A 21493-nucleotide genomic window follows, 5' to 3' on the forward strand; every position below is an offset into this window, starting at 1 on the left:
CTGTTTGCCACCGACGTGGTATAAAAAAAATCACCGAATGAGGCGAGTTTAGTTTACTCTATACCCGTCAAAAGAGAATAGTTATTTGTTATACAAGGGTGCAAAGTTGTATTTTAACGCCGAGTGTGGCATTGAAAAACGAGCAAGTAAAAGGATTCTATAGTTGAACCACGAGCGAAGCGAGTGGTTCGAGAATAGAATCCTGAACTTGCGAATTTTTTAACACACGAGAACTAAAATACATCTGCACCCGAGTGTAACACAAAACTTTTCCCCTCACTATATCGAGGAAACTACAACGCAAAAAATGCGTTTATCACGGCTTTCAGTAGTTCCACAGGTGGTAAATCATCTTTATTACTAGATTCACCTACTTTTATCAATTTTAAAGCAGTTAATTTTACTTTATTCAAAGTCAAATTACTTTACCCACTAGTGGATAAAATGCGTTTTTACCCGCTGGTATTAAAGGACAAAACACGTGTTTCCGAGCTAGTGAGGGGAAAACATTATTTTTCTCAAGTCCGCAGTCACAGTTCCCTCGGAACAGGAGTAACAAATGACTCAAGGCGCCTATTGTAAAAAATATTAATTAATTTCGCCAAAACTGGGAGACACACGTTTGTATGAATTAACTCCCGAACTCACTGAATCATTGGGTTGCTTTAGAGTGAAGTTTTTGCTTTTCAGAGTACCTATGGGTCCCGAGAGACTGCTGCGTGAAGTCTTGCTTGGGGAAATTGCTGACGACAAAAGACCTGTGGGCCGCCCAATGTTAAGGTTCAAAGGTTCCTGTAAACTGGATATGCAATCTTTTAGTATAAACCTAGACAGTTGGGAGACACGCGCTTGAGACCTGAATGGCGCCGCGACTTATCCGACGGGGTGATGGAGCACGACAAAGCCTGGCTCGACAACCTTAAGCAGAAAAGGCTCCGTTCCAGAGCTCCTCCTCCTCTTGACTCGCGTTTCACCTGTGACAGATGTGGCAAAAGGTGTCGGACTGCCATCGGACTACTAAGCCACCAAAGACGATGTACCGGTACCACAATAAAAACACTGCAACAATCATCTGCTAACATGTCGTGGCCAATGATGATGATGGGTTGAGAATACGAATAAGAGAAGAAGCGTCGAGGAAATAGTTATTTGTTTTACAAGGGGGCAAAGTTGTTGTTTAACCGCACGTGCCGATATTGATACTCGAGCTAGCGAAAGATTCCAATATTAAACCGCGAGTGTAGCGAGTGGTTCATAATGTGGAATCTTGAGCGTTGCGAGGGTTTCAAGGCACGAAGGTTAAACAAACTTTGCCACTGAGTGAAACACAAAATTTTTCACCACACCAACACGAACAAAATACTGACTAATAAAACATCAAACTGAATCAAATCCATCAATTCATTTTGTATTACGATTCAAAATCATCATTAAAGGCTTTATAATCTTGTGCACCAAACTAACTATTTCTGGTTTGCCCAATGGTTGACTGGTAGAGAATGCCTTAAGGCGTTAAGTCCGCCATTTGTACTTTTTATTGATAATTTGTGCAATAAAGTTTAAATAAATAAATAATAGGTAAAATCTACCAGCCAGCTTAAGACATTAAGTTAAAATTTGCATGAAATTACTTTGCGTGGATAAAATGCAATTTTGCTATCTGTTTTCGAACAGCAAAGAAAGCCTTTATCAGGTTGGTGTGGTGAAAAATTAATTAATAGTATGGCGAAAGTGAACAGGTCTTCAAAACTTTCTCTGTATGTTTAATGCGTTTTCACATTATATCCTATCCGATATCGGATGTCGGAAGGATTTCAAAGGCAAAAATCAAATGTGGCGGCTTAAATGTATCAGTTTTAAATCCGATATCTGATCGGATAATTTGAAAACGCACTTAGTCAATTAAATAACACGTAAATAAAAGATACCCTAAAAAAAAAAACAATGTTCATAACTATTCCAAATTTATTATTTATCGATAGCACAAGTAGTTCTCAAAATATTTAGTAGGCACAATGACAGATGGACAGACGGGCAGAGTCGCACCATAAGGGTTCCTTTTGTACCTTTAAGGTACGCAACCCTAATAACCGTGTTATGTATTATATATTATTACAACGTGAGATGGAAAAAAAATGAAACAAAAATGTTGATTATAATTTTATTCCGAATCCGAATAGGTACTCTTGATAAATATTATTAAATAATCAGTGGCTCTCTCGGATGTCACAAATAATACTGTTGCATATTGCGAGCCCCTTTTCAGTATAATAATACATGAAGAAATCGTATCTGAAACATACATTAAATAAATCTAAAATATTATACAAAAAATACTTATGTCACTGGTTCCCACCAAAAGCGATGAGCTTTCGGCGATCTCTCTCTCTCTCTCTATCTCTCTCTCTCTCTCTCTCTCTCTCTCTCTCTCTCTTTTGAATCTTTCACTTTTACTGTACGTGTTATTGTATATAATATACGGGTCCATATTGGCTCATATAAAATTATTTGTTATAAAATTATTGTTTATACCGATTTGTGCTCCGAATGATCATTTCTCATAATTTTACTTATCATAATTTTGTTTCATTATTATCAATAGTACTACTATCACTGTTCATAATAATCATTTAGTCATATATCAATTTTTAATCATAAATTCTATACAAATATTTAATAACATTCATAATTTTGTGTTTAAGAAAATCATTCATCATAAAATTATTTTTTCTACTCCCGTACTGTTATTCGTGAGTTACAAGGTCGTGCATAGAACTTTAAAACCCTACATAAAAGATGTCAGGACAAGTCTATCTAGTCTATACCCTGAAAACATTTAGTAGCAGTAGCACGATATAGCTGTTAAAGTTCAGTAAATACATTGCTACCAACTTAACAAACCAATTCGCAGAGTCGAGACTCCTTCGTTTTCTGCTGCGTTCATTGGCGACGCGTCGAATCGCATTCAAATGTATGAGAACTCGATTCAACTCGGCTCGATTCGTCTTAGTGGCCAGGCTTCAAAGAACCATACCATAGACAGTTTTATTTTCATGTTTGCACTCAAACTGCATATTCAAAATGGTAGGCGGTCCACTAGATAACTAAGATGACTGAAAGTAGGTATTTGTTGAATTTATAATTTTCTTTCAAAATAAGTGCTTGGTCGTAGAAAAAGTATTGTATGCAACGGTGTTTAACTGAGTCAAAAAATGCTCGTGGCGTCTTTATTAACAATTTTCGGCTCCGCCTCAAATTGTTACCCACGCCACTCACCTTTTTTGACCTCTTTTAACCACCAGTTGCATAAAATACTATAAAAAGATTTGGGGAAGTTCTATGAAAAACTTGTGCCATTTATAGAAACGCGCTTGAAGCTTTTACAGTGACATATACAATTTACATTAAAAATTCGTTTCTGGTTCGCTCACGGTCAACCTAACACGCTCCTCCTCGCTATGCTCGTCGTCGCACCTAACTGGACTGTCACATGTGATGTCTGTTCTGTTAACAATAATATAACTATAAATTATATTACTCGCAATCGTTATGATCAATAAGTATATAAACATAAACATTAGTATAAAACGTATTTATGATGAATGACATTATGAACATAAGTCATTCGAAGTTACGATAGTTATTAACATAAAATTGTTATAAATAATGATCGTTATAATGTAAAATTGTATGAGAAACATTTTCGGACTACCAATAATCTATATAACAATTTTATATGAACTTTGGCGCACCCATAATATACACCTCTCACGATACTTCGTTTTCCCTTCTCTCTCCCCGCACGCACCCCCGCTACAATATTTGATAAAATAATTTTCACCACACCAACTGGTAAAGGCTTTCTTTGCTATTCGAAAACAGATAGCAAAATTGCATTTTATCCACAAGGGGGCAAAGTAATTTCATACAAATTTTAACTCGATGTCTTAATCTGGCTGCTAGATTTTACCTATAAATGATGATTTTGAATCATAAATATTGAATAAATTGACGGATTTGATTTATTTTGATGTTTTGTGTCAGTATTTTGTTAGTGTTGGTGTGGTGAAAAATTTTGTGTTTCACTCGGTGGCAAAGTTTGTTTAACCTTCGGGCCTTGATACCCTCGCAACGCTCAAGATTCCACTTTTTGAACCACTCGCTACGCTCGCGGTTCAATATTGGAATCTTTCGCTTGCTCAGGTATCAATATTGGCACGTGCGGTTAATGTATGGGTTGTCGGTCCGACATCCGATATCGGATCGGATAATGTGAAAACACACTTAGGGTGGTGTAGCGGTTTATAACGTCAGCCTGGAGACCCGGGTTCGATTCCCGGCTTCGTCACCAGTGGGCTTGATCGCTTTTTCTTTATTGACTGGTATCTATCCCAGTTCATGAGTTACGACACGTTACGAGTATTCGTCTAAAACGACTATCTTTTGTTTTTTTTTCTAACGCCATAGGTAGATACTTACCGGCCAGTTTCACCAACAGCCTTTGCAAGAATCCAGGAAAAGTCCTGAGGATTAATGTTCTCAGTTACATAGTTGCCCTGAAAATTGACAAAAAGAAGTAATATAATTGGATTTTTTAGTTACAAATTTGTAACTCAGAGGAGAGAAAAATAAATTGGGACATTTTAACACCTATCCTTCACCTTCTGCCATTACCTTGCTTGTATATTTTTGAAATTGCCAAGTTTGTAAAACAACATCCTGAATTATTTGTTACTGCTAGTGAAATATACCCTAGAAATACGAGAAACGGTGAAAGACTGGTAGCGGGAACCCAAAAGAGAACTGCTATTTTTAATAAAAATTGTACCGCAATGTGCGTGGAAATATATAATAACTTGCCATCTGACATCAAATGTTTGCCATTTAATAAATTTAAGCAAGCCTTGCATGAATGGTTATTAAATAAAATGTTTTACTCACTCAAAGACTATCTGACATAATGTATATAAAATAATACTTAGGTATTGTAGTGAATACTTAGTTTAAGAACAATATTTGCATGCTGTTTGTGGACGGTTGAATAAGGAGAACATTTTGTATTATGTAACCTGTAATCTGACCCTATTCACGCAAATAAATGATTTATGATTTTATTTATGATTTATGATTTAACATTACTCCTAACAATAAATAATTGAAAGAACTCATAGTTCAGAATAGAAAAAGGTATGAAAAATAATGAAATGAATATTTAAAAAAAAATTATGCCCTAAGGTATAGCGCGACAAATCTCGACTGGGGGGCCATTGTAACTGATCAATTTTCTCCATTCTTCCACTGTGATGTTGAGTTCTACATGTATCTACCGAACACGCCTACCATATATAACCGGTGGACACTCTATTTAATAATGCAAACATTGTAAAACATGGAAAAATGGACCAGTTACATTTGCCCCCCAGTCGAGATTTGCCCCGCTGTCCCTTATATCTTATGTGCAGACTTACTGGCACAATTTTACAGTCGTCAGTCAACTTGAGGTTGATCAATCTAACCAGCTGATATGTGATAGGGTTGTGACAATCCACCTTCTCCATTCTGAAGGTCTCAGACTTTCGGGATCCCTTTAGGTGGTAGATCTTTAGACTCATCTGGAACAAAAGTGTATTCTAAAAGTGGTAGGTAAGTGGTATTCTAAAAGTGCCGGAACACGCCAACCCTGGTGTTTCGGGATTTTCTCACTGCAATATACCCCGCAGCTCGCAATACAGTAAGCGCGTTTTCACATTATCCGATCCGATATCGGATGTCGGACCGATATTGATACATTTTTGCCTTTGAAATCCTTCCGACATCCGATATCGGATCGGATAATGTGAAAACGCACTGAAGTTCGTTCTAACGACATTTGTATGTTTGTTCAAAGCCTTTACTCCGGTGTTATTAGTCTCTGGTTCCTATAATATGAAGCATGTCAAGGGCTGTAATGAATGACTGAATGAATGGATGAACGAATGAATGAATGAGTGTATGACTGAATGAATTAATAAATGAATAATTGCGTGATTTAACGAATTATTGATTGCATGAATTAATGAATGAATGATCAACTGAATAAATGAATGATTTTCACAGAAATAGGCCCCGCTTCGCGCAACACTATGAAGTTCGTCGTAAGGACATTTGTGTGTTTTATCAAAGCCTTTCATTCCAGTGATATAGAACACTGGTTTCTAGTACAGAAGGGGCGTGTAGTAAAGCGCTGCCGCTGTTATGAATGAACAGAATATGTATGACTAAATAAATAGATGAAAGAATTAATGAATGACTGATTGAATGAATGTATGACTGAATGAATGATCAACTGAATGAATGAATGTAATGTCTTACTGATATAGGTCCCGCCTCGCGCAATACTGTGAAGTTCGTCGTGGCGACATTAGTGTGTTTGTTCAAAGCCCTCACTCCCGTGACGTAGGACACTGCTGTCGGGTCCAACTTCTCTTTACACTCTGACTCGCAAGCGGTTGCGGATATGAGTTGCACTTTGTACTTTTTCTGGAAGTTATAGAAATTAGACTAAATTCATATTTGTACATTTTATAAAAGCCACAGGGGAAGGAACTCGTCTGGCGGGTTCTTTCAAGTAATCAATAAGTATATATAATTTTCTATGTCTTAGATAATTAACTAGAGTGCGCTAATTACCCGGTATCCCTCCTGTACCTTATTAAAGTTTAAGCCACAATAAATAAAGTATGTAAACGAGATAGTTGGAATATTTTTTTTTTTTAATTTTTTTTATTATAAATGGGCTTACTCTTGACCACAGACTAGCCAAAGGCAAAGACGTGGCCTACGATGGAGTGAGCTCGCCCAGAAGATGCCTGTTCACTCTTGATTTGAAGGTTGCCGGGTTATATGAGCTCGGAAATATAGCCGCCGGCAAGGAATTCCACTCCTTGGCAGTGCGCATAAGAAAAGAAGAAGCAAAGCGCTTCGTGCGGATTCGTGGAATATCCACCAAGTAAGGATGGAGACCTGCCGTGCGTCTAAGAGTCCGATGGTAGAATGGGGACGGTGGAATAAGCTCGTGTAGCTCTTGAGCACACTCCCCGAAGTGCAACCTGTATAACATCTCTCATCATCTTGAATAAATAGTAAAGTGATGGACCATTATGCGACCTATTTTCGTTAAAAATTACATTTATAAAGCCACTAGCTTTTGCCTGCGCCTCCGCTCACGTTAAATTCGAAAATTGCTCCATACTCTATACAAACTTCCACCCCCTCTTTTAAGGAAGTGGGGGGTTAGAAAGAGACAAAGAGTAGCCTATGTCACTCTCCATCCCTTCAACTATCTCCACTTAAAAAATCACGTCAATTCGTCCGTTCGTTTCGCCGTGAAAGACGGACAAACAGACACACACACTTTCCCATTTATAATATTAGTATGGATACTTTTTCACTGCAGATGTTAGCTTGGATACCTATTACATATATATTTTTCATAATTTTAGGAGTCAAAATACTTTACCGTTTCAAGAATCCCAATTATTGAAATAAAAATAAACACAAAACAAAAATGGCGTATCATTTTCAATACGAAACTGATAAACGACTGAGTGGGAAATGTAAAAAAAATAATGTTAGTCGTAATCAGAAAATAATTATGATTGTTACATTATTATGGATAATGTAGATCATCTGTTAATGTACGATGTAAATACTTGTTTTGATATTTTTCAGGCCATAAACAAATCATTGTACTTATGAGATTGTTTGATAGTTTTACTACTACTTTACTCTTATTGCGTTTAATGAACATTATATACTTGTAATAATATTTTGCTTATTTATTATCTACTCGTACACTCTATAAATATAATATATATCGACTTGCGCTGCACTAGGTCGTTCCCTTAGTATTAAGTTTATAAGGTTCTGACGGAAGATCAGCGCTGCGGCTTCCGTAGCATGTATGCTGAGTCAGCGCCTATTCTATACCACAACTGACATTCCACGACCAATACTTCAGTTAAATTAATAAGTGTCCTAATTATTGTATAATGTTATGTTAAGTCTTTTTAGTATTTCGTCTTTCTTTATTTTGTTTTGTGTTACAAAGCATGTAAGTTTGTGGTTGAATAAAGAATTTATCTATCTATCTATCTATCTATAGTATAACCTAACCACAAAATAAAAAAAATTTGAAAAAACCCCCGACCGCGACATAGTAGACCGATTTTCATGAAACATGGCTAAGAACACTCCCGACTAACTCAGCTTTCAGACAAAAAATATAAATCTAAATCGGTTCATCCGTTCAGGAGTTACGATGCCACAGACAGACACACGCACAGACAGACAGACAAACAGACAAACACGTCAAACTTATAACACCCCGTCGTTTTTGCTTAGGGGGTTTAAAATAGTTATATTTGTTTTACAAGGGGGCAAAGTTTGTGTTTACATACATACATACAATCACGCCTATTTCCCATAAAGGGGTAGGCAGAGCACATGAAACTGCTAAAGTTACAGTGCCACTCTTGGCAAATAATGGGTTGAAAGAAAACGAAACTGTGACACTGCAGTGACAGGTTGCCAGCCTCTCGCCTACGCCACAATTTACCCCATATCCCACAGTCGCCTTCTACGACACCCACGGGAAGAAAGGGGGTGGTGAAATTCTTAACCCGTCACCACACGGGCAACGCAACACGGGTGGGAGTTTGTGTTTATCAGCCAATATTGATACCCGAGCAAGCGAAAGATTCCAATAATAAATCGCGAGGGTAGCGAGTGGTTCTAAAAGTGGAATCTTGAGCGTTACGAGGGTTTCAAGGCAAATTTTGGCACCGAGTGAAACAAATAACTATTTACTGCAATTAGCTGAGCATAATATTAATTGCTTTAATATGCATATAGGTGTTTAATATTATGCCCGGCTAGAAAGAATATCTTATTGAAAACTAAAAATCTAGGAACACCGCTAGACCTAGAATTCTAGATCACATCCCTGATCTATTGATCAGTGCTGTAATCCTTCTGAGTTATAGCCTAGCCGTTTGGAGCTACTAATGTTACTAGAACTCACGTTCTAAATAACTGGTTTTAACTATAGTTATTTGTTTTACAAGGGGGCAAAGTTGTTGTTTAACCGCACGTGCCAATATTGATACCCGAGCAAGCGAAAGACTCCAATAAGTGGAATCTTGAGCGTTGCCAGGGTTTCAAAGTACGTAGGTTAAACAAACTTTTTCAGTACAGATGGTGTTTTTTTACGCACTAGAGCGAGAAGTGGTTCATTATATGCCAGGTCGAAACTTCGGAGGCTCATCTGTACTGAAAAACGTCGTATACACGCGCGAAAAGGAAATTCGTAACTCGTGTCGATTTAAAACACTCCCTTCGGTCGTTTCTAACTTCCTTTTTTACGCACTTGTATCGTAATGTACTATTTCACCACACCAACACAACAAAATACTGACTATTATAAAACATGAAACTAAATCAAATCTAGCAATCGTTTTCAACATTTATGATTCAAAATAATTATTTGTTGGTAAATTCTACCAGCCAGCTCAAAGCATCAAGTTAAAATTTGTGTGAAATTACTTTGCACTCTTGTGGATAAAATGCAATTTTGCTATCTGTTTTCGAATAGCAAAATTGATCTTTACATACAAATAGGTACAAAACAATCAAGTAACCCCCGTGTGGTGACGGGTTATGAATCACCACACTCTTTCCACCCATTGGTGTCTTAAAAAAGTTGTTTTTTTTTTTAGATGTACTTTGACACTTAGAGACTCTATACATCTCTAACATCTCATATTAATCATAGTAGCTTTGTACTTTGTATAATTTATTGAAATTAATTTCCATAGAGTAGGTATTTGATGAATACTTTTGCTTTTTAAATTGTATCTTGTTTTTTAATGCATGTTAATTATAAGATGTAATGTTTTGAAAAGAAGTGGCCCGCCGAGTTTCTTGCCGGTCCCATAGTGGATACGGACTGAAATCTTCTCGAGGCTGAGGCGTAGGGTTAGAGCCGACGTAGCTTTACTTGACCTTCATAATATGCGCATTGTGATATGCCTACTTGGAAAATAAATATTTCATTTCATTTCATTTCAGACTGATCGGCGATTGACATTAATTTGTTTGTTTTTGGAGTAGGCTATGAAATAAGAACTAAAATTAAAACATAAGTTAACAACAAACCTATTTTTAACCCCCGACGCAAAAACGGCGGGGTGTTATAAGTTAGACGTGTCTGTCTGTCTGTGTGTGTGTCTGTCTTTGGCATCGTAGCTCCCGAACGGATGAACTGATTTAGATTTAGTTTTTTATGTCTGAAAGCTGAGTTAGTCGGGAGTGTTCTTAGCCATGTTTCATGAAAATCGGTCTACTATGTGGCGGGTGGGGTTTTTTTTTCAAAATTTTAATTTTTAGAGTAATCAAAACAAAATGAACGTTAAATAAAGTCAAAAACAAACAGCTCGTCAGTTAGTTCATAATGCTAAAGAAATTGCATGCTACTTAAAATGCAAGCCATAAAGTAAAGTGGGATCAAAATACGTGTAGTGTATGTAAATTTGGACAAGTGACTAGTATATAAAAAGACTGACAACTCGGCTTCGGCGAACGCAGTTTTCTAACCCCCGACGCAAAAACGACGGGGTGCTATAAGTTTGACGTGTCTGTCTGTCTGTTTGTCTGTCTGTCTGTCTGCCTGTCTGTCTGTCTGTCTGTCTGTCTATCTGTCTATTTAAAAAAAACTGTGTTATTTGTTTTACAAGTGTCTGTATGTGTACCCGAGCTCTCTCTTGAGCATGGCATCGTAGCTCCCGAACGGATGAACCGATTTCGATTTAGTTTTTTTTTTTTAAACCTGAGTTAGTCGGGAGTGTTCTTAGCCAGTTTCATAAAAATCAGTCTCTATGTCGCGGTCGGGGTTTTTTTCCAAATTTTAATTTTGTGGTTATTTCTAGTGTGGTGCCGGGTTAAAAATTTCACCACACACTGTTCTTCCGAGCGTGTCGTAGAAATCGACTGTGGGATATGAGGTCTATTCTGTTGGCTCCGTAGCCGAATGGCATTTCTCCGACGCCAAACGAAAGCGATACGCCGCTGGCTCTGTCGCGCCAATAGGCAAGCGCGATAGAGATAGATATCTACTAGCGCTTCGTTTCGTGAGCGTTTCCATGAGCGATTGATCGCCATTCGGCTAGCCGACCTGACGTAGGTATTGGTCAAAGAGGATCGAGTATTAAAGCTCGGCCACACATGCGCGTTTTGATAGCGTAGGCAGAACGGTAGCGGAGCGGTAGCGGAGCGCAACGATAGCGGTGCGCCGCACGAACGCTGGCGTTGCGCCCAGCGGACGCCGGCGGGAACTAACGAGCGCGGATTGCGAGTTGAATGCGCGCAGATTGCCAGCGGAACGCCAGCGTTCCGCCGGCGCACCGCTATCATTGCGCTCCGCTAACGCTACGCTATCAAAACGCTTTATGTGTGGCGGAGGCTTTATAGAAAGTTACTGTGTAAGTAAAATGTGTAGTTACAGTTCATAGACTGCCATCTGTCGACACAAGCTTAAAACTTTTGAACCTCAGTTTTGACAATTTGGCCCATATTGTTAGCTTGATATGTGTTAAAATGTCACATATTAATATTAGCGCCATCTAGCCGAGCGTTCTCCAAAGGTGTAACGCCTTCTAGGCCACCGTACCTTTTTCTCTAGGGCTTTGAGGTACTTTTTTTTCTTAGACTTGTCTTTGGTATTGGGTTATCACGATTTCGTTTTCATTCAATCTCTTGATTGCTAAGATTAGCACTGAAATTTGAGCAGTATCCATCTTCTGAAAGCGGACGTGAGTTTACGTAGAATTATTTAAAGTTTGTCCGTCTTAAAAATGAACTAGTCCCTAATTTAGACGAAAAAATACCGAAACAGAATTATGCACAGTGGGACAACGCGGCACAAAAAACTCCCGGATTTAAATAAATTTTAATAAAGACAGTGTTTTGTAAGGAATATTCCCTTCGTGTTTTCATACTGTTTTAAAAACTGTCAGTGTTTTTAATGAAATGAAAATGTTTATTTTAGAAAATTAGAAGGTCTTTATAATACTAATACACAACTAGGTAGAGTAGGTAGCATATTTACATATTACACATGTCATTTTAAAAATATATTTTTCATCACATTTGCTGTTTAAAGGTCTCATTGCGTCCACGTGTACTGAAGAATAATGTACTATTTTATTCCCAAGGGAATAATGGATTTAGTTTTAAAAATTAATACAATCCGTACAATACTTCAGGCAAAGGATGTTTCAATCAGCCAAGGATTTTTTTGCACTACTAAAATTTGACTATTAAGCTATAAAAAAATATTATACGATATGAAAAATGCATTTTATTTGTGCTTTATAATTATTTCAGTGTGTTTTACATTTATTTCGTAAATTTCACGTAGATAAATCGTTATAATTTGCAATCTAAAAGGAAATTGTGACGGCATCTCAATTTGTGTTTGACCGCGTTGCCATAGCAACGGGCAGTACCTACAACACCGCCATTCATTGAAGGTTTTGCCTTATGATTTTTAGGGTTCCGTAGTCAACTAGGAACCCTTATAGTTTCGCCATGTCTGTCTGTCCGTCCGTCCGTCCGTCCGTCCGCGGATAATCTCAGTAACGGTAAGCACTAGAAAGCTGAAATTTGGTACCAATATGTATATCAATCACGCCAACAAAGTGCAAAAATAAAAAATGGAAAAAAATGTTTTATTAGGGTACCCCCCCTACATGTAAAGTGGGGGCTGATATTTTTTTTCATTCTAACCCCAACGTGTGATATATTGTTGGATAGGTATTTAAAAATGAATAAGGGTTTACTAAAATTGTTTTTTGATAATATTAATATTTTCGGAAATAATCGCTCCTAAAGAAACAAAAAGTGCGTCCCCCCCCTCTAACTTTTGAACCGTATGTTTAAAAAATATGAAAAAAATCACAAAAGTAGAACTTTATAAATACTTTCTAGGAAAATTGTTTTGAACTTGATAGGTTCAGTAGTTTTTGAGAAAAATACGGTAAACTACGGAACCCTATACTGAGCGTGGCCCGACACGCTCTTGGCCGGTTTTTTTCCTCTGTGTTTTCCTCTCAAATGTGATGAAAAATATTGTGTGTAACTCAGGAGGTAAGGATTTTGTAAAGTCATGTCTATAACTCTCTCCAGCCTGCGGCTCTCGGGAGTTATTACACTCGTCGACAAAATCCCCCTTACCTCCCTTGTTGCACAATATACTCTAATATGGGCTAAGATTGTCAATCGCTGTTTTTAGTTTTCTTATTTTTTGTATAGCTTCTGTTTATGGTACTTCGTTAGTAGGTACCATGGACACATTACGAAATAAAACTATGGAGACAGATTATATCGCGTATAATGAAGTTGAGTAACTATCGCGATAATCGAAGACAATATTATGGACACATTAGGTATTTAAATTCATTATGACATTTTGAAAGAGGAAAAATCTTGAAAACCTTAAAGTTTTACTGACTTCACATTTTTTTTTAATTAATTTTGCACGGAACCATCGGTGCTCGAGTTCGACTCTTGGCCGGTTTTTCATTCCATAATAATTTTTAAACGGAAGTACCAATGGTAGCCCCCCAATACTTATAGATGGCAGAGACTTCTCACTTCTAGCTCGCGTCTCGACCGATTTATATCCGAGTAATCATTTGTTATCGCAAATATCATATCATATTTCTAGACTTGGCGCTTCTACGGACAATTTACTGTTTGAAAATGTTTCGGTACCATCAACTGTTACTAAAAATGTTTCCTGTAAAGTATCTGTATCGAAATTGCATTTTCACCACACTACCTGGTAAAGGCTCTCTTTACTATTCGAAAACAGGTAGCAAAATTGTGTTGTGTTTGCAATTTATCCAAAAGAGTGAAAAGTAATTTCATACAAATTTTGACTTGATATCTTAAGCTGGCTGGTAAAATTTACCAATAAATGATAATTTTTAATCATAAATAAATATAAATAAATAAATATTGGGGAACACCTTACACAGATCAACCTAGCCCCAAACTAAGCGAAGCTTGTGCTATGGGTGCTAGGCGACGATATACTTACTTATATATTTGCTTATATAGATAAATGCATGCAGAAAACATCCATGACTCAGGAACAAATATCTGTGTTCATCACACAAATAAATGCCGATCCCCTAAACGTTTTCTTGAATAAAATTCCATTCATGTCATTAGTTCATTTTATTTATCCATTCTATTTGTTAATTTATTCCTTCATTCTATTTTTCATTTCATTCGTTCATTCTATGTATTTCATTCATTCATTCAATTCATCATTACATCCCTAGTTAAGAGCCTTAAGACTTAAGTTTTTATAAGCTTTTATTTATTTCTTAACTTGCCTTGTTTAGTACTTACTTATGTTAGTTTTGGTCAAAACGTAGACGCTTTTGACCCACTTCCCGGTTTCCGATTGAGCTGATATTTTTCACACAGTATACGTAAATCACGTGACAATGCAATATTATGGTATCATGGACTGATCTGATGATGGAGCAGAAATATGGTCATAGGAACTCTGTTATGAAACGTCGTATCCGCACCGATTAAGGGGTTTATAGAAACGTCTCGGAGAGCAGTTGATGACTGTTTAAAGAAAGGTAGTCTCAAGGTCAGTCAATAAATTTTCTTGCAAAAAATGTTTTTTTTTTTTGCGAAAAACTTATTCCCAACTCTATAATTCGTCGCACCTTTGTTCCCCGTCTTTTGTCTGAAAAGCCCTTCATTTCCGCCGCCGGTTCGTATTTAAGATGATTTCCTGGATTTTCAATAGCTTCGTTTTTGTATTGTTTTAGACAATTTGTCGAGATAAAACTGTATTATTTCGGAAGTAATATTAACTCGTCATTCATTTCAATTGAAAGAAGAGGTGATGATTAATTTTCCATACGAACGCAGTTAATTTCTTCCTTGGAAATTGACATTATTTATAAAAAACCGGTAAAGTGCGAGTCGGACTCGCCCACCGAGGGTTCCGTACAAACTTTCAAACTCGCCAGTTAAAATAATCTCATGTTTTCACATAACTAACGACTTGACTAGAAGACAAAAGTATAGGTCACATGTTAACCGATTTAAACAATTTTTACTTTATTGGAAAGAAGATGATTTACGTAACATCTCGTATTAATTTTAAGTACTATATACATCCGCAAAGGTGGGTAAATTAAAAGTAAAAATGTGAAAAGTTTTTTGTGAATAAAAAAAAAAGTTTTCAAGATACAAACACGATTATATTTTTTCTATAATATTTAGCATAAAACCACTGTTTCCTAAAATTTTCATAATTTTTCGTTGGTAAACTTCGGAGATAAGGGGGGGGGGAACGGTATTTTTTTTACATTTTCCTTCAAAATTCTTTTTTTTTTTCATAACAAAAAAAATATAAAAAATAGTTTATTTACGTTCAATTTGAGCTCTTTCTAACGATACCCCACTTGACCTAGTAATTTGAAATTTACAGTTTGCCCCCCTTTCATTTTGGCCATTTTCTACAATTAAAATTAATAAATTTAAAAAAATTATACCTTCTATTTGTAGAGGTTCACAATGTTCACAACTATTCCAAATTTCAAGTTGATAGCATTAGTAGTTCTCGAGATATTTAGGAATTTGACAGACGGACAGACAGACGGAGTCCCACCATAAGGGTTCCTGTTGTACCTTTTTGGTACGGAACCCTAAAAATTAACAGTTTATGCCCGCGGCTTCGCTCGCGTTAAATTCGAAACTTGCGGACTGATCCATACAAACTTCCACCGCCAATTTTAGGAAAGCGGGGAGTTAGAAAGAGACAAAAAGTAGCCTATGTCACTCTCCATCTCTTCAACTACCTCCACTTAAAAAATCACGTCAATTCGTAGCTCCGTTTTGCCGTGAAAGTCAGACGAACAAGCAGACACAGAAATTTTCCCATTTGTAAAGCTGAGTTTAGACCAGCAAGTTATTGCTGCAAGTTTTGAGACGCAACTATAGGTAAGAGTGAGTGGCAAATATCTGCATCTCTTTCTTGCATATACTTCTGTCTCAAAACTTGCAGCAATAACTTGCACGTCTGAACTCAGTTTAATAATATGAATAATATGATAGTAAAAATGTGACGACCCCATCGCCCATTGGTTTAACCAGTGCAATCAGTCAACGCAGGGCAGCTTGTGGCGAGCTGTTGGGGAACAGCGACCCCACGTACCCGAGTGCTTCTGGGGAGTTCTGTTACCCGTAAGGCGGGTGGGTGGGACAGTACTCTCTACCTCTGGCTTGCCTTGGCTGGCCGTCCAGAGTGGAGTCGTTAGGGCTATATGCTCCAGGGGTGGAAGTGAAAATTTGCATAAGACGCGAGTTGGTACAGTGGCTTGACAGCCACTGGGCAGAAAGCGGTGTACACCTCTCAACACCCTTGAGTTCCCACACCGGTGTTGCCCTTGAGCCATCTTGAATGTCGCTTTTTGTGGGGGCCCATCTTATGGGGACGAGTCACCGTCTGCCGGAAATAAAATTGGATACCATTTTATTAGGCAGGCGTCTGGTTTTTTATCCATAGCCCAGTATTTAGTCCATCACTTTCATCAAAATAGCCCAGTTCATTTTAGATTCCATTAACTCTCAAATAGTCCTTACACCCTGGCGGGTGCTGCCTCTGCGTGTGTCCCATGATACGGTCAAGGGCAGCATCCGCTCGGTGTACCCCTTACATTTCATTAAAGTGTCAAAAGGGCCTCTACGCGTTGGCTCCGGCCCCGCGCACGCCTCCCAAAGGTCCGGAACACCATTGTTCCGTGATGGGAAAGACATATGAATAATATAATAATTATTATAGTTATGGACTTTTTAATTTTTGAACCATATTAAAATTCGAAACGAGTAATCAATCCGCTTGCCTTTAGAGTATGTATTTTACAGTTGTATTCAAATATGAAAAGACAAATATAGATTTTGGGCAGACATAATATTTGTATGGCATGATTCGATATGTAAATAATTCTTTTATGTAGAATTTATAGAACAAATAAGCGCTTGATTTCACCCTGCATTGGAGCCAATTGTTTTTTATTGGTCGACAAAAAATCGTGAAAGCTGTCCGCCTGTCACACCGTTAAGACGATTTTTTTACAGTATTTAAACTATTTAGTCACTTGTAATAATACGAGTATACATACGTATTAACATCTTGGTATTTTACAATGATATCAAGCCTGAAAACGGAAAATAAAAAATTAAAATATATTTTTCCCCTCACTATCTCGGAAACACGTGTTTTGTCTTTTAATACCAGCGGGTAAAAACGCATTTTATCCACTAGTGGGTAAAGTAATTTGACCTTGAATAAAGTCAAATTAACTGCTTTAAAATTGATAAAAGTAGGTGAATCTAGTAATAAAGATGATTTACCACCCGTGGAACTACTTGAAGCAGTGATAAACGCATTTTTTGCGTTGTAGTTATATAGTGAGGGGAAAAGTTTTGTGTTACACTCAGGTGCAAATGTATTTTACTTCTCGTGTGTTAAAAAACTCGCAAGTTCAGGATTATATTCTCGAACCACTCGCTTCGCTCGTGGTTCAACTATAGAATCCTTTCACTTGCTCGTTTTTCGATTCCACACTCGGCGTTAAAATACAACTTTGCCCCCTTGTATAACAAATAACTATTAAGCGGGTTACTCACAGTGTTAAGTCGATATAGTGTTCGACATGTTTCCATCCATTTTCGGGGATCTTTCTCAAGAGTAGCGACCCCGCCTTTACATGTCGAGACAGTATGCGTCTTGCTCTCGACATGTAAAGGCGGGGTCGCTACTCTTGAGAAAGATCCTCGAAAATGGATGGAAACATGTCGAACGCTATATCGACTTAACACGTGAGTAACCCGCTTAAAATATATATATTGAAATATGTTTGAATCTCACGGGAGTTAAGTTAGAAAAAAGAAAGAAAGTAAGAAAAAAATGATTGAATTGTGATTTGGCCGTTACGTGATATTTTCTAAGTAAGTTTTTCGTGATTTTGTCTAACAAAGTTGAGCAAGATTACTCGAATTTCATGCGAATTCATGCGATTTCAGTAGGTCTATAATGATACTTGTGTAAATGTGTTTTACAAGGGACCCGTCACGTGAGGGCAAGTGTGTCAGTATGAGTGTGACTGATGTATTTTCCACGTTGATAAGTGTTAAAGTTTCTGCTGAAAGTACTGGAAAGTTCGCCCAACACTCTGACATCATATGACTCTACACACGGTAGGGACATGATTCGTGGTGTTACAGTAAGTTCTGGCAAAGTCGCGCCTCCACCCGACGTGATTTGCCAAAAATCGACCTAGGTAGGTCTTATCTATGGCAAAACGCGCATTTTAAAGTTTCAGTGTGTTTTCCGAGCAAAGCTCGATTTCCCAGAAATTTAAGTTGAGAGGAGATAACAATGTACATTACTTGAAAACTCTGTGAGGTGTGTAATAAAGATTATTGTATTGGCAGGGTGCAAAGCGGGTGGAGGGGTTGCTAAAACGATCACAGCGCTCACTACGGCCAAAATTGACATCTTAGTCGCTGACTTGCGCTGTCAAATCCATATTGCAGTAAACATTTTCATGTCGTTTTTGAGATAAATTTAATACGGGCCCAGTAAAATTTGTTATGGTGAATTGTAATAACTCCAAGAAAAGTAGCGACTAAATTCTAGCTATTTCCAAGACCGTAGTGGAAACGAAACCACCGTTTAAGTGAATAGTTGCCGTAAGAAGAAAAGTGTCGTCCAATCTCTGAAGTTTTACTTATAGCGCGTAATCATTTGATACAAGTTGGATACAAGTATTGAATTGAATTTACGGTGAATTTATAGTGCAAATTTTATTGGAGGTAGAAAAGCCGACGTGGAAACCAATCCCAGTTATGTTCGAAAATCATTTTATTTGTTTCCTCATCTGTGCTCCTGTTTACAAATCGAAACGGATTCACGAAAATGCGTAAATATCAAGGTTTCAATGGGAAGAAGGAGCACGATAACAATAGAAGCAGAAGCAGTCCATCCACTGAAGGCTTATCACATTTTAAATAAAATTCCTGAGAACTTATTTCATCGCATTCATGATTGTATTTGATGTGATATCTGGTAAACCTCCAATATTTTCAAGTAAATGAAACAAGTTTTTGTAATGTATATTATAATTAAACGTTATTATAGCAAGTTTGTTTTTATTTTACAATAAACCCTGTACCCTGCAATGATATTTATAATTCCTATAAGTAATTAGCCTATGAAAATGACAGGATGAACAGAGACAGTGAACTGATCAACTATTTCAAAAGCCAATGATTTATTTATACTTTATTGCACATAGGTATAAATGGTGGAATAATGTCTTCAATCTGTAGAAAATGCCCAGCTAGCACCAATTTATAGCCTTTATTCATCGTCTCAGGTTGGAAAATGTTTTCTTGAGCGATGGCACGAAACCCCGTTTTAGTCACCAGTTTGTTAATTTCTCACTGAAAACAACGATTTAATGTTATTGGCGATAATGTTTGTAACCACCATCGTCCAAAATTGTCTAATGTAGTAAAATAGCACAAGATTTCATTAATTTTTCACAATGTTTACTTACTTCTCGCTTCACAGCGGTTACAATATTGTCACTGTCACGTGGCGTTGTCGTCGCGCACGGTCCCAATTGTATTGTATTGTATTGTAATGTCCTCTTGTTCAACTTCAGACAATCAAACAAAATAAATGTTTATGAATATACGCAACGGTGTAACATCGTCCAACTTAAAAGGTCCAATTTATCAAACACCGCGCGCGATGAGAGATGCAAATTTAATGTCCGTCATACGTCAGAGCGCGGACCAATGTACGCAAAAAACATGGCACTATATTATTCTCTAAGTTCAAAAAGGGCTTAAATCTCAACAATTTTCCGTTCTTTTAGGACATAATACTCTCGCAGTTAAAAAAGGTCTTATCTCCCTACAATTTTCTGCGCTTTTAGGACTTTTAGAAGTTGAAATTGGGATATTATTCGAAGCAAATCAAATTACAGGAATATATTGACGGTAAATTCTGTTCGCAGTTTGGTGACGGTGTGATGGAGGGACTAGGTAGTTTGCTAAAGTTTTTTTAACGGAATATCGGTGGATTTTTAACGTATTTTTGGAAGTGAAATGAATTTCGCAGGTTCAATTTAAATAGCGCGTTTGGAAATCAGATGTGAGGATCTGAAAAAGTAACTTTCACCACATTAACGGGTAAAGGCTTACTTTGCTATTCGAAAACAGATAGCCAAATTGCATTTTATCCACTATAGTGCAAAGTAATTTCATACAAATTTTAACTTGATAGCCTTAAGCTAGCTGATAGAGTTTGTCTATATTTTTTTTTATAGGATAGGAGGCAAACGAGCAGACAGGTTGCCTGATGGTAAGCGATCACCGCCGCCCATGGACACCCGAAACACCAGAGGTGTTGGAGGTGCGTTGCCGGCCTTTAAGATGGGTGTACGCTCTTTTCTTGAAGATTTGAAGGTCGTATCGGTCCGGAAATACCGCTGGTAAATGTTGATTTTGAATCATAAATATTGAATTTTGAGCCGTGGCAAATGCCGGGATAACGCAAGGATGGTGCAATCGCTGTGTCGTTAAAAGAACATGTGTTTTTAAGACAAGCCACATACCTAGAACATGACATAAATTAAATTTTGTCCCAGAGCTGTAAGAACCTCTTTTTGACACATGTGACATGACAGCGTCCACAAAACGTAAACTCGCGCAACCTAATGAAATTTTAAATAAAACCCTGTACTTAATAATATTTAAAGAAATCAAGTACGGGTTTGCGCCAGTTCTCTTTCGCCAAGGAGAGCGGCGTGAGGTTTCCGTCAACTGCCACCACATCACGATGCATCCCACACTCGTTGTTAATGAAGTAATTCCTGAGATTGTACACCTCACGGTTCTGGAGATCTTTGGCGTTTAGGAAGCCTCGACCTCCGCACTTCCGTGGGATTTACAATCTCATAACAGACGAGCGCGGGTGTAACATACGATGTGTGGTAAGCAGTGAACGGACCCTCCGATCCAGGGCGTCCAGCTCAGTCTGGGTCCACCGTAGTATGCCAAAGGAGTATGTGAGTAGAGGCATTACCCAGGCGTTAAAGGCGCGCACTTTGTTGCCTCCTGACAAAAGACTGTTAAGGACTTTTGTGAGCCGACTGAAAAAACGCTCCTTCACCGACCGTCTAATGCCAACATCCTCAATACCCAACGACTGTGACATACCAAGGTACTTATAGGTTTCTGATTCAGAGATAGATCTGAACGAAATCGTCTCAGAAAGTTGTAAATTTTCTGAATTTACAACCTCCCCCCGCTGTACATGCATAACCGCACACTTATCGACACCAAACTC

At 37.6% G+C, this 21493-nt stretch overlaps 1 protein-coding gene across 1 annotated transcript in view; it reads right to left on the minus strand.

Moving 5' to 3' along the window:
• Nucleotides 1–2047: 2047 nt before the first annotated feature.
• The window catches only part of LOC125236953, a 30111-nt gene continuing 10665 nt past the window's right edge, over nt 2048–21493 (minus strand). The window contains exons 3-6 of the mRNA XM_048143872.1: nt 6352–6519; nt 5469–5612; nt 4480–4556; nt 2048–2292 (exon numbers count right to left, since the gene is read on the minus strand). Coding sequence (XP_047999829.1) covers nt 2208–2292; nt 4480–4556; nt 5469–5612; nt 6352–6519 — 474 coding nt within the window. The 3' untranslated portion in view covers nt 2048–2207. The remainder of the gene's footprint in view (nt 2293–4479; nt 4557–5468; nt 5613–6351; nt 6520–21493) is intronic.

This window comes from Leguminivora glycinivorella, chromosome 20 (assembly GCF_023078275.1).
Source record: "Leguminivora glycinivorella isolate SPB_JAAS2020 chromosome 20, LegGlyc_1.1, whole genome shotgun sequence".
NCBI lineage: Eukaryota > Metazoa > Arthropoda > Insecta > Lepidoptera > Tortricidae > Leguminivora > Leguminivora glycinivorella.